The 13,666-nt window shown below is 37.8% G+C and overlaps 1 protein-coding gene across 1 annotated transcript in view; it reads left to right on the top strand.

Annotated features, from left to right (window-relative positions):
- The window catches only part of LOC140231401 (uncharacterized), a 166,191-nt gene that overhangs the window by 54,666 nt on the left and 97,859 nt on the right, over positions 1–13,666 (top strand). Inside the window, exons 3-4 of the mRNA XM_072311526.1 lie at positions 5,634–5,661; positions 10,883–10,994. Of these exons, the coding sequence (XP_072167627.1) occupies positions 5,634–5,661; positions 10,883–10,994 (140 nt within the window). The remainder of the gene's footprint in view (positions 1–5,633; positions 5,662–10,882; positions 10,995–13,666) is intronic.

Here is a 13,666-nt window from a genome sequence, read left to right as displayed (position 1 = left end):
GCTGTGTCATCCGTAATAAGCAGAGCAGCTGGCAAATAGGTATCAAAAGAGGTACTGCAATTTTCTTTTGTGTGTTTCTGCAGCAGCTTATGTCTCTCGCATACAATCACTTTTTGTGTGTGTGTCGATCAGCTAGCACTTTTTACTTCTTCACTCATCAAAAGACATTTAATAGCGAAGTTCCTACTTCATTTTTTTTCCTCCATAAAAGAAGATGAGACTACTATAGGTGCGCACCATAGTTATCGGGCAATATGCGTACCAGATGCAGTTGCAACCACAATGAATCATTTGTTATCAGCAAGTATTTATGAGTCGTCAGAACATCATTTAATGGCAAATAGAAATCTCATTCAAATTTTCTATGGCATAGGTATTCCACAATGCAGTGATCACAAAGTATATGTGGCTAGAATGTGTGATGGCAGAGGGCCAGATACTGAAGGAACAGATTTTGTGAACGTAAGCTCAAATAATCCGTGCGTAATGACCATTTAGTCGCATTTCGCTGAGTACCGCGATTGTTCGAGTCGAGACTTCACTGGTTACCAGCCAGGCAAGAACATTCCTGCACTCTGAAAATATTTGAAAGCTCCAAGATTTTCGTAAACAAAGGTGGACCATGGCAGGTTCTGAGATGGTGAGATGTCCCTTCTGTGTTATCACAAAATCTTCCGAAGAGTGAAAAAAGTATCATTGCTGGTATGTGTCTCTCTTTGTGAGATATAGAGTATGGTTAATAATGTTTGTTCCAGCGGTTGTTGATACAATGTGGTAAAAATGTTGTCATAATGATATGCAAGAATTGTGCTTTTGAGTGACTTCCCAAGAGGAAAGCATTTTGTCAGTCATGGGTGTATTATGAATTGGCAATAGAAAGGGCAGCGAACTTTGTCTTATCCACAATCATGGAAGGGTGACTTTTCCTTTTGTTTTTGTTTTGTTACTGAGAGCAGTGAACAGGTGGAAAAGTCGAGAAGGGCAAAAGAGAAAGGAGAGAGAGGAGAGACAGACAGACTGCTCATGTTCAGTCTGTGTAGCAGAATACAGCATGACTAAGGCACTTCCTGTCTAAAGAACTCCTACTGCGAAAGGTTGCTGTATAGTCGACTACCTACGTAGAAACAATCTTGGTTCCCCATGTTGTACATCTGATAAGGGCGATGGTGAGGCATTATGCCTCCAGAGAACAATAGAGGATCGCATTCCACGCATTCCTGGGGGCATTCTGCTATTTACTCACTGATCCATTGATCTGCCTTTTGTGTGTGAAGTCATTCAGGGATATTGTTGGGGGTATTGAGAGTGATGGTGGGGGGGGGGGTTGGGAGGAGGGAGAGGGGGAGGGGAGTCATAGTATCAAGAAAGATTCAGAAATAAGGTGGGTGGGCTGCATTGCAACAAAAAAGTATGTTGCAATATTTCTAGCCCAGTCTACAGTCTGGTGTTTGCTGAGAAAGTGGAAAATAATTGTTGTTGTGTTTTGTTTTGTTTTGTTTTTTCATAAATATGGGGGGGGGGGGGTAGGAGATGAGCATGATGGGTAGGTGGTTGTGATTTCTAATAGTGAATTATATTTAGAACATCTTCTTTGTTGTGAAGATTAGTATGAAGGCCAGTGGTGTCTTTCTTTTAGTGGCGTCTAAAGTACCGTAGTCATGTATGAATAGGGGTGAGCGCTGGGTCACATGATCAGGTGCACTGGTCGTAATGTGTTCTCATCAATCACAAACAGCACGACCCAGGAGATATGTTCCATCATCTTGGCAAAGTGCTCCGCAGATCCTAGATATACACCCACACACATACAGACTATCTTCAACTCAGTTATGATCAGTCTACTTTAAAACCAGAGCTTCATATGATATTAGAGGATTGGGGGGGGGGGGGGGGGGGGTGGATAGAGTAGAAAAGAAAAATGTTTGCTGAACCTTCTATTTATATAATCATACCTGTTTGATGTTTTTTATGATTGTTTTCTTAGGGAGTGGTTGTCACATTTTTTGAAACATTTTTTTTTTCACCTCAGAGTAGCACTTTCATTATTTCTGTGTACATGAAAATGATTTAAGTTTAATTACTATAATGCAATTTTGTTTGTTCAAGATAGTTTATCTTTTGTTATTTTGTTTTGGGGAGGGGTTAGAGGATATGATTTTCTTTATTGTTTGTAGCATGTGGAGGAATTCTAATAGGTTAGGGAGTGTTGTTTATGGGCTCTTAACATGATGTAAGGGAGCTGGGCCCCGTTGCTAGAAACTTTGCGTTTAAACGCAACTTGCAACTGATTGTCACTGGCCAATCAAAATCATTGTTGCATGCATGTCTTCTTAATAGGGCAGACCCTGAGCCAATCAGAATGGTTGTCTCAAAATTAGCAATTATTTGCAATTGATTGCAACTTTCTTGCAATGGGGCCCTGTTGAAGTAGAAAAGTTTGGTCAGTGAGCACGCCTGCCGTGTCAGTGCTGCAGAAATCAACATGTTGTGGAGGAGGTACTGGTGGTATCTTCTGTGCTAGAGAGCTGCTGAATATCTGAAGGAGTCATAGGAGAAAAAGTAAACAGGAGAGCGCAAACAATCTGGAAGGATTCTGGGTATGATAGCTACCCTCCGATGTTTGTTGAGCCAATAAAAAATGCACACATTATGTAACTGATTGTATCAGTGACTGTAACTGACCACTGCAGGTAAACAAGAGGGCAACCCTGTTGTATATAGTCTTGCTGGTCAAAGGCGAAAAACAAAGTCCAGCTAGATAGGAGAACGGACTCAAGTTGAAGATTGTTTGTCAACCGCGATGGCAAATATTACACGGAAGCCACCTGCAAAATACCAAATGTGTGATCTAGATTCGTACGACAAAATGGTTTCGCAATTTTTGGTTGTAGTATATCCATGCCGGACCTGTGAACCATCTGTAAAGACAATGAAACCCAAATATGTGAATTGATACGATGCAGCAATATCAGTATCCTGACACCTCGGTGACGTTTGAGGAAAATCAGACAATCCATTGAAAAGTTAGAAATTTTTGGAGTTTTGGTGCAGCCATTACTGGATGAGAGCACTGCAACACTTTATGACATTATGTATGGACAACAGCAAAATATAAAGTAAATTCAACATATTTTCAGTTTTCTAGCATAATGAAAGTGCACTATACATGTACTTAGATGTTTCGGAAAGCAGGGGGAATTATATTCCTTTTAACATATGTCAGTAACAAGTTGAGGGAATGTGAACTTTCATTTAAAAAACGAAAACTAAATTCTCTCATGGTGTGTTCTGGCTGTGTGCATTTCACCTTTTGAGTTATATTGCATGGCACAGAACTATTTCATGGTTGGAAGATTTACATTAAACAAACATTCATATACATGTATATACTATACATTTGAACACTGTTACCAGTTCACTGAAAGTTTGTAGGAAGTTATGTTGCAAGAATGTATCTAGGGTACCCCCCCCCAAAAAAAAAAAAAAAAAATAAGTCCTCAATGCATGAAGGTGCAGAATAGTGCCGAACAAACATATGACCTTTATACGTCCTGTCAGTAGCATTCTAGAACAGAAATTACTTCCTTTATCTTCCATTCCCCCCCCCCCCCCCCCTCAACAGTTCCTGTTTTGTGATTTTGAGTTTACTGAATATTTGCCATGATTGAAACATTATCAAACCACAGGGGCTTTTCTGCAGCCCTTGTCTTCCTCTCTGGTTTTATTGCACGGGGTTTGCGGCTTTTGATGTCATATTGAAGTACATGATGAGCATCATTTTAAATAATTTGATGACTGGCAGGAAATAACATAGACACATGAGCACAACCTGAAATGGCCCTGTTGGTATCATATTTTAGGTCGTTGATATGTCGAACTCTGGAACTTTAGCCAATGATGTTGAAGAGTATGTCAAAGTGCAGATTGATATTGCGAAAGCCAAATTTGTCATGGTAACAGTGTGTGACAGCTCGTCATTCAGTCCCCATGGAAACCAAAGTGTGCAGGCGACGATTAGTCGCCATGGCAACTTCAAAACAGCAGTCAAATCCTCTTTTAATGGTCGTTACATTTTAAACTGACAGTTGTAAGGATACTGGGAAAATTGACTAGCTTTTAAACACATCCTTTGAAGGAAGATCTTAATACAATCTTGTTTGTGCATTTTCATGGACTTTAGTGGGAGATTTTGCAGCAATCAGAATTTTTTGTGAGTCGTGTTGCTCTTGGTATCTACGGTTTTGCTGAAAAGTCATGATTTTAGCCAGGGAGAGATTAAGTGCAGATATACACAGGTCTCTGTCACAAGAGAATAAATTATCTAGTTTGTACATGTGTGTATGTATTTGTTTTTGTTTAGTAATGTTTGTTGATGTAGATATGTTTACGATTCCCTGTGATGCATGTATGCATATAAGCAAAAGCTGCATTCTTGGACAGAAGATACCTTGTTAATTGTACGTCAAATCATGATCTTGATATGATTTTTTATTATATGGGGTGAAAAATCTGTGAAAGTAAATTTGTGTGTATGTCTGGTGTATGTTTAGATAACCATACTAATATCATTTGAATTGAAAGGAAATATATACCATGGGAAAGGGAAAGAAAGTGTATGTAAGTATGTGTGTGTGTATGTGTGCATAGGAATATTATCCTGTCCAGCTTATGATATTGAATTTGTATCATATAAATGGTAAATGAATAGAGATTATTGAAAAAACAAATCACAGTCTATGGCCATGCAGAAAGACAGAGAGAGAGGGAGAGAGATCCTGCAGAACAGGTCACCGAGTGATGGAGGGCAGAACCATTACGTGGCTAGGAAGGCGTACGGAAGCATTCAACTCGGGGAAGGAAGTCCCCGGTATTGGGCTAGATTACACATTCGTAAACAATTTACCTCATGCTGGGGCGGTAATACGCCGGTGGGACGGATGGAGGAGAGCTTTCCCTTTGCTCCGTCTGCAGCAAGGCGCACGTCGGCAGTCGGGGCTCGACGACTTAAGGCCGAAATTATGCCGCTGCCCACTCTTTCCGATGACAAATCCATTGCATTCATGTTCTCATGGAGCCTGCTATACCCCCATGTGAATGCACAGATTCAAGCACACACGTGCACACATTCAGACACAGATACAGACACACACACACACACACCGGACACAAACAGACAAACAGAGAGACACAGGCACACACCATTCATGTAACTCCTTTGATTTTAACCTTTTCTGTAATTGCTGAACAGGTTGACATTTGTTTTAAGAAGGCCAGGCATCAATATTAAAGTGTAACAGTGAAAGAATTTCCTCTAGCTGTACAATAATGACAATCCTCTCATGTTAATAAAATGAAATTATGCAAGAAACCGTATTTCTCTTTCACTTCTAATTAATGTCAGTGAAAGATTGAGTTTACCCATGCTTTCAAGGCAGTCATGATCAATTGACAACTACTGCAATGAATTTCTTTGAGAGACCTATACAATGTAGCTCTCAGAAGATTTGTCATACCTTTTCCCACAAGATTTATGAAAGAGAAAGTCATAATTAATGCATTTTTGTATGTGTGAAGATGATACTTCTGATTTTAATGTATTTCTCTTTCTATCTTTTCTCTCCTGTTCTGCGCAGATCGTGAGGACCAAGCCATCCTCTGCACGTAAGTATAGGCAGAGAGCCCTGGGTTCCTTCACACCGTGTTGTAGGTCAACCAGGAAGTGTGATGGGTGTGTCCGCTCCAGTTGGTGGTACAGTGGTGGAAGTCACACGCACACACAGGAGGTCCCATGGTTGTCTTGCCCGGCCTGTAGCTTATTGGACTGGGTAGACAGTGGTCGTCTTTAGGGCCAATTTCACATAGGGGGCGTTGCTTCACACCTTTTAAACACTCGGATACTGTTGCCATATTATACTCAGCCATCACTAACGTCATTCTTTCTGTGAAGCTCGAATCAAAATGAAGCGAAGCAGAATTATAAAGAATACAGATTTCTGTCAGATGTTTTGACCATTCATTTGAGTGATTCTCTATGTATGAATGTCTAAGGGTGCGTTCGAACGCTCTAAAGCGAACCAAAGCGAACTGAACTAAAGCGTACCGTACCGTACTGTGCTAGTTTGGGAGCGTTCGAATGCTCTGTTGAGAAAGCGTACCTCTCGAGTTATTTTTAGAAAAGGTCACGCTTGTTTGTAGCAAGAAGGTCATTCACCTTGCGCTTGACCTACTTACAGCTGTCCCGAACAAAGAGAATGATGTTTTTGCATTGTGACGTATGCGCATAATACGCGCATGCTTTACAACGAACTTTTGGTACGCTTTGGTACGCTTTTGGAGCACATCGGGAAGTGGTCCACTTTTGGCTCGGTACAGTACGGTACGGTACACTTTAGGAGCGTTCGAATGCTTCTCTGGCGCGGGTACGGTACGGTACAGTTCGCTTTAGGAGAGCGCTCGAACGCACCCTTACACTGTACATCTAAATAGAGGCAAACCTCCAAATACATGATGCAAAGAATGGTACTGTTCTGTTTATCAGATCCTCAGAGACACATGGCTGTTTATATTCAAGTGTCCCTGTTTGAAATCTGGTGGTAGGGGAGGGAGGGGGGAGGGGAACAGCTTGCTCTGAGCAAAAAAAGAAAAAAAGAAAAAAAGAAGAAAAAGTTGTTTTCTCATCGCACGATAATGATCCATATGAAACCAATATGACGAGGTCTGCAATAGCTGACACATGTTTCCCAATTTGAGATGATACGGGGGAAGGACAAGGTGGGGTCTTGTGCGTGTGGCTTGGAGGTGCAAACACTCCGCGTGAGGTGACCCATCCCACAGGCTTTTTTTCCTGCCTCAAGAAATTGAGGGATCAGTTATCGGTCCTGTCTGAATTAGGCCCTACCACCACCACTGAAGACCTAAATTTACATTCAGTGTGATCGACAGTGGTAACAGAGTAGCATGAGAATTTCATTCCATTTATTATTTTTCTTGTTGATCTTGTAATAAAAAAGTTGATAATGTTTACGATAATGATCATGATGATATTGATAATAACAGTAATGATAATAATGTTAATACTAGTAATAATGATAATGATAATAATAATGGTTATACTAACGATAATAACAAAATGTACAAATACATAGGTTTTTTTTTTTTTTTTGTTGAATTGAACAAATAACCTGGTACAAAGAAAGGGTTATAGATATAGAACAAAAAACATATCAGGTGTGATCACTGTAGTGTAACAAATTGGCACGATGTGCTGTCCAATTTTTTCCTGCTGTTTGTTCCTTTCTGTTGTAATGTTTACCATACAAAATGTATGATGGATTGTCTGAAGTTACGTGAGCCTCTCATTCCTTCATGAACCTCACAACAACGGCAGGTGGTCTACACCTTTAAAAAAATGAGTAGGCCCCATTCACAAAGAGAAAATAGAACCACAGTTTCACATCTCTCTGCTGTACCATGTGGAAGTTTCATCTGACATTGACACATTGCTCTTCCTAGGCTAAATGCATCTCAACTTCATGTAGGAAAGGTATTGATATCATGCGAAAATGAATAGTTTCTCTTTCTAGCAATTTACTTTCTCTCTTGACAATGTCCTGATGTAACTCCCAGAGAACTCAAATCTAGACGGGTTTCAATTAAGCCAGAGATCGATACCATGTCCTCCGATTATTTCCATCAGTGACGGCATATTATAGAGAAACATGTCACAGCTAATTGTAAGCTTGTTAGTTGTAGCAAGACTGGTACGTAGAGTTTCCTCATTTGTCTCCTTTGTAGAGATGTTCACCCCTCCCCCCCCCCCCCCCCCAACATTTTGCTTGGTATGTGCTTCGTACATGCAAAGTAGAATAACTTGGAAGAAAAAGAAAAGGTTGATTGTAATAGTAGTGATGCAAGATGTAGTAATGATAATAACAAACAACAATAAGGTCAGTAATACAATAATGATGATGATTCTAAAAGTTATATTAATGAGTGTAATGATAATGATGACAACAATAAGAGTAACAAGTGTAGATGATTTCATTGTTAGAGAGGACTGACAAATAGTAATAATAATACCCTGCAGATGATAATATACCTGAAGTTGGATAATCCCAAAGTACGAAATATTATTTTCAAAATCATATCAATAATGTCAGTGCCACACCTTCATTTTGATGCTATCTTTGGAGTGGTCTGACCTCATGTCAGAACTCGATCTGGCCGCAAAGTAAATTTCTAGCATTGTTTCCCCCGGGTACAAGCAAGTTGTTCGCATGAATGAAGTCACCAGTGCTCTGTCAGATAGTCCTTTGATAACATTCATTGTTCCACCCCCAAGTGGCCAAACCTTGACATGTTCCTACCATTGTAATGTTGGATATATTGAAATTGCTTTGTCATTTTTTCTTATATAAAGAATTAAAATAAAAGCAGCATCATGGAAATCATAATGACTGTGGAAGACTATAAATACACATTCCCCTCCCCCCCCCCCCACGATTTTTTTATCAAAAGTTTCAGCCAGTACTCTGATGAGGGATTGGTAAAACTATGTTATGTGGTTCCAATCAGACCTAATTGTGAACAGAGTCCATATATTTCTTGCTTAAAGAGATTAGTAGGAAGAGATAAATTGATAGTAGTAGAGTAACTGAAAACACATGTTTGCAAGACTTGTGTGGCCCGACGTTTCTACTTTTGTGTATATACTGGCCCCATGTAAGCTTTCTTGGTAAACTCTTTGTTACGGAATCACAAGTGTAAAGATATTACTAACAACACACTTCAGAGTGTGAAACTCACACTTCAAATGCTTAATAATTATGATAAATAAGGAGGATGCTGCCCTTGTAAAGGACAAGTTCACCTTCATAAACATAAGGATTGAGAGAATATTAGTAGAACACATCGGTGAAAGTTTGAGGAAAATTGGACAATCGATGCAAAAGTTATGAATTTTTAGAATTTTTGTGTTGGAACCGCTGGATGAGGAGACTACTAAGGCTCGTGATGTCATATGAGTACAACAGTATAAAGAAAATGTAAAGAAAATTCAACATATTTTCACTTTTTTCGCATAATAAAAGAGTACTTGACTTGCCTCTTTCTAAAGGCAATGGGAATTATACGATTACCCATAACATATGTCAGTATCGAGTCAAGGGAATGTGTAACTTTTTTCAAAGGATGAAATTTTGTGAAATTCTCTTTATATTTTCCTTATATTGTTGTACGCATGTGACCTCATACACTGCAGTAGTCTTCTCATCTAGCGGTGACTGCACAAAAACTTCAAAAATTCATAACTTTTGAACGTTTTGTCCGATTTTCCTCAAACTTTCAATGATGTGTTCTACTAATATTGCTACATTCTCTCAATCCTTATGTTAATGAAGGTGAACTTGTCCTTTAAGATGGGGTGAAAAGTAAATGTGAAGAAAAAACAAAAAAGATTAGATAGGGAATGGAAGCTTGATGCATTGAGAGAAAGAATGGGGTGCAAAGATAATTTCATCCCCATTTTTTTCCCCCATTATTTTTGCAATTGTCATTTTGCTTTGTTCTGTTTTTGTTCTTTTTAGCTCTACATTTTGTAAGTATGATAGTTACAGGTTGAAATATATCCACAGGCAAGCATAGACCCCTTACTGTGTTGAGATATACCAGACTGCCTGACATCTTGGGGTAAAGGATGTGGCAGGGTTCTCTGCAGGGAGGAGTGGTTTTACTTTCAGGTGTTTCTTTTCTCTTTTTTCAAAGAGTGGATTTCTGTAAGAGCCTTGTTTCACTATGCCAAGTATTCTTGTAATGTCATTTGATTTATATTTAGCACACACATATGCATATAAACACACATACTAATTTTGTGGGAAGGACTTCTGGATTATTTTAGGTATTTCCTTTTTTATCCTTTCAGGAGACATTGATACAGATTAGTTAGGATTGGGAGATGGGGTGAAAGAGAGTTTAAAGATTTAAGTTCTATTTGATAATAACAATAATGATAATAATAATAAAAAATGATAATAATAATAATAATAATAATAATAATAATAATAATAATAATAATGCTGATAATAATTATAATAACAATAATAATAATAATAATAATAATAATGATGATAATAATAATAATAATAATAATAATAATAATAATAATAATAATGATGATAATAATAATAATAATAATAATAATAATAATAATAATAATAATAATAATAATAATAATAATAATAATAATAATAATAATAATAATAATAATAATAATAATAATAATAATAATAATGATAATGATAATAATAATGATAATAACTAAATTATTATTATAAGAATTATTTTTCCTCTTAACTGGGTTTATAATAATCACAAATTAGTTATATTTGTATACTTTGAAAGAGTAAGGTTTGCACACCACCAAACCTATCAAGAAAACAAAAATGAAAGTCATTTGTGAAGGGAAATCTCTTTGGACTTCTGCAACTGTCCCCAACCATGGTGAAAACTTTTGAGGCAGAAGATGAATAAAACTTGGCACTGCATTAAAATATCATAAGAGTTTTCAGATGAGTTGATTGAAACTAGCCTCTGCATGCCATATAGTGCCTGAGTAATTTGTGTCCAAAGTTATCTGTTGCACAAAACACTCCCACATGAAATGAACAATAGCTTTGAAAAAAACACTTTTACAATGCATTTGATATTCTCATAAGTTTGCCAATATGAGTAGTAAAAGTTCTCCATCAACTATGAACATTTCATATTGCCATATATCAGCTTTCCAAGCATTACAATTAAAAAACAAACAAATATGTTTTATAGTTTGATATTGATGATGGATTAAAGAAAATGTGTTTCTGCTTCTCTGCATTTTGACCCTTAGCGGTGAGTCCGGGGCCGGCAAGACTGAGAACACCAAGAAAGTCATCCAGTACCTCGCTCATGTCGCCGCCAGCAAGGGAAACAAGGGTGGGGCCACCATCCACAGTATACAAGTAAGTATGGGGGGTAAAACCACACCCCCACTTTGTCCCTCTCAACTCCCATCACTAATCCAGAATCAAAAGCTTTTGATAGAGATACAAGTGGTATTCAAGAGAATGCATAAGATATATCAATATCTTTTCAAATCTTAGTTTTGGACATGATGAAAGGAGTTTCAGCTCCTTGAATTTATTCTCAGTTGCTCCATTCAAATGATGCATAAATAAATGTCTATCTTCATGACAGACAATAAATGCATTAGCTCCTCTGAAGAAGACAAAAAAATGTGTAAAAATCATATTTGGGGGATTATGAATATTGTGCTGATTATATTTCATGCCAAAAGCTTTTCTTCTGTGCTGATTGTATTCAATTTTTGTATCTTTTTAAAATATTTTTGTGCAGACTAGTTAGATAAACAAATGACATTTGTGTTTGATTCATATATGCAGACTGAGAGGATGTACTTACATCAGTGGTTATTTTCAAGTAATGCCAAAAGATGAAAATATTCATTCATTCAACCTCTGTATCTCCATCGAATGCTTTTGAATTCCATGCTGCCTTATGTGAACAGGGCCTCGTAGGACAGAGTGGCAAATGGTTGCAAGTTTTGGTCAGTGCATTGTCTACCATGACTTACAGCTGATACCAAACGTGCAATCAAGTGTAACCCTGTATCAAAGAAGTGCCCATGTTACACTTGATAACTGGTGCATAGCATAAGTCAGCTCTATTGGGTCAATCAAAAGCAAAAACTAAGATTAAGCACCAAGTGTGAATTGGGTCTTGAGCAAAACTGCCAAGCACATGAAATCTTTTACCTTTCATAGCTTTAAATCCTCATTTTTCTTTTCTTGTTAGCTGGGGGTGAAAATGGAAAAGGCTTCCTCTGTAAACTTTAAATCTTAATGCATTATTGCAATACCCATTTGTGATTTCAAGTTAAAAAAAAACAAACTTCAATGCTGTGAAATAAATTCACGTCACAAGAATGAATGTGATCATGATTGAATATGGATTTTGGCACTTTTTGACTTCGTACATGTACGAGATGATTCAAAATGAGCTGACTTATGCTGAAATAACTGTAGTCCTGATGAGATCATTGTAATTAGCACACACTACACAAGGTACGATTCTATCTACACATAAAAAAAAGTACTCTTTAGTACAGTACCTTGGTGAGCTAAAGATCACTTGTGAGTAGAATGTAGTATTAACACTGGTTGAGTCTGAAATGTTCTCCTCCGTGTAGTAGATGTTAGTCCGTTTAACATTAACATTTAAAAAAGATGTCTCATTCAGTCTCTGTGTTGGAGACGTGTATTCTTTAACCCACCCCATTTAATTTTGTAGCTTATCATTCGTGCTTTAATGTATATGTTGAGTCCACCCTAAAACATGAAACAAACGTAATTACTGTAATACTACAAATGCCAGTATTTCTCCGCCTAATAGTGCAAGGTAGCATGTGTAGAAGCAAACTTGTGGCAGGAATTTATCGCTGCATTACCACGGCAGTGGAGAAAACGTCGCGTGATGAATTATGCCTCTCTAACTTGGAATCCATAATCCGTTACATCTTTATCACGAAGCCATTTTGTGATGTACGAAAAATATACTGCAACTGCTCCAGTGTACAGGAGAGTGCAGTTGGCTGGCAAATTTGCGAGCATATAAGAGCACACCGCCAACATTCTGTCCTGTGCAAGCACAGAGCTCATATATCTTCATATACGAGTCTATGTTCCATGCCATTTGTTATTGTTTCTAGTCTCAGACTTCATAAAGAATATTCGCTTAATCCATGAGGTTCAAAGGTCACAGTGGCACCAATGTCACCCTGTGCAGTGCCACACCGTGCCATTTTATTATTTGTAATCAATTTGTAATTAAAACATATTACCAGCATTCCATTACTTGTTTTACATTCAACATGGAATACTCATTTTGCAAAATTACATGCGATAACTCATTTCTTTAAATTGGTCAAAGCATTTTTGTATTTACAATGTCAAATATGTTTTTAAAGTATAGAATGTTATTCAGGAGATTGTATGAATTATATCATTGTATGCATTATTTTATTGAATACATTATGTATTATGAGGAATGTCATTATCTTTGCTTGAAATGCTGGAATCATTTTTGTTCTGTTCAATCATCCAATGTTATATGGCTGTGTGCATACGTGGAATGTGCTGTATGCATGCTGGTACTTTTTTGCATCATCAAAGAAAGACTTCAGGTGTGTTGGCATGAACATGTCATCACGCACTTGCTCGCTGGCCTTCATTTGCATCATTCCGTTTCTGGACCCAGCCCAATACCACTTTTCCTTGGATTGTGGAGTATATCCTCGGCCTATGTTTGGCACGAAACGCAATCACAATCCTGCAACAATGGGATACAAGAGAACAAAACGTAGAATATATTCCATTCCTCGCCTTTTAATGATGCCATTGGGCAATCAGGAAGACGAAAAGATCGGGACTTTCAGTGGATCTGTCATAATGTAATATAATTACCCGATGGGTGCTCTTTTGATACCAATTGACGTCTTCAGAGGGCTGTGGAGACCATACCGGTCAGTTTTTGCAGAGGAGGGCCACAGCTGTTGGTCTTAGAATGCATGTCTTGGTGAATAGACCCGTTGGATGGTCTTAAATTGAGCATGCAA

This window comes from Diadema setosum, chromosome 8 (assembly GCF_964275005.1).
Source record: "Diadema setosum chromosome 8, eeDiaSeto1, whole genome shotgun sequence".
NCBI classification, from domain to species: Eukaryota; Metazoa; Echinodermata; class Echinoidea; order Diadematoida; family Diadematidae; genus Diadema; species Diadema setosum.
Note: the sequence above shows the minus strand (reverse complement) of the source record. Positions and strands in the feature narration are given on the sequence as shown.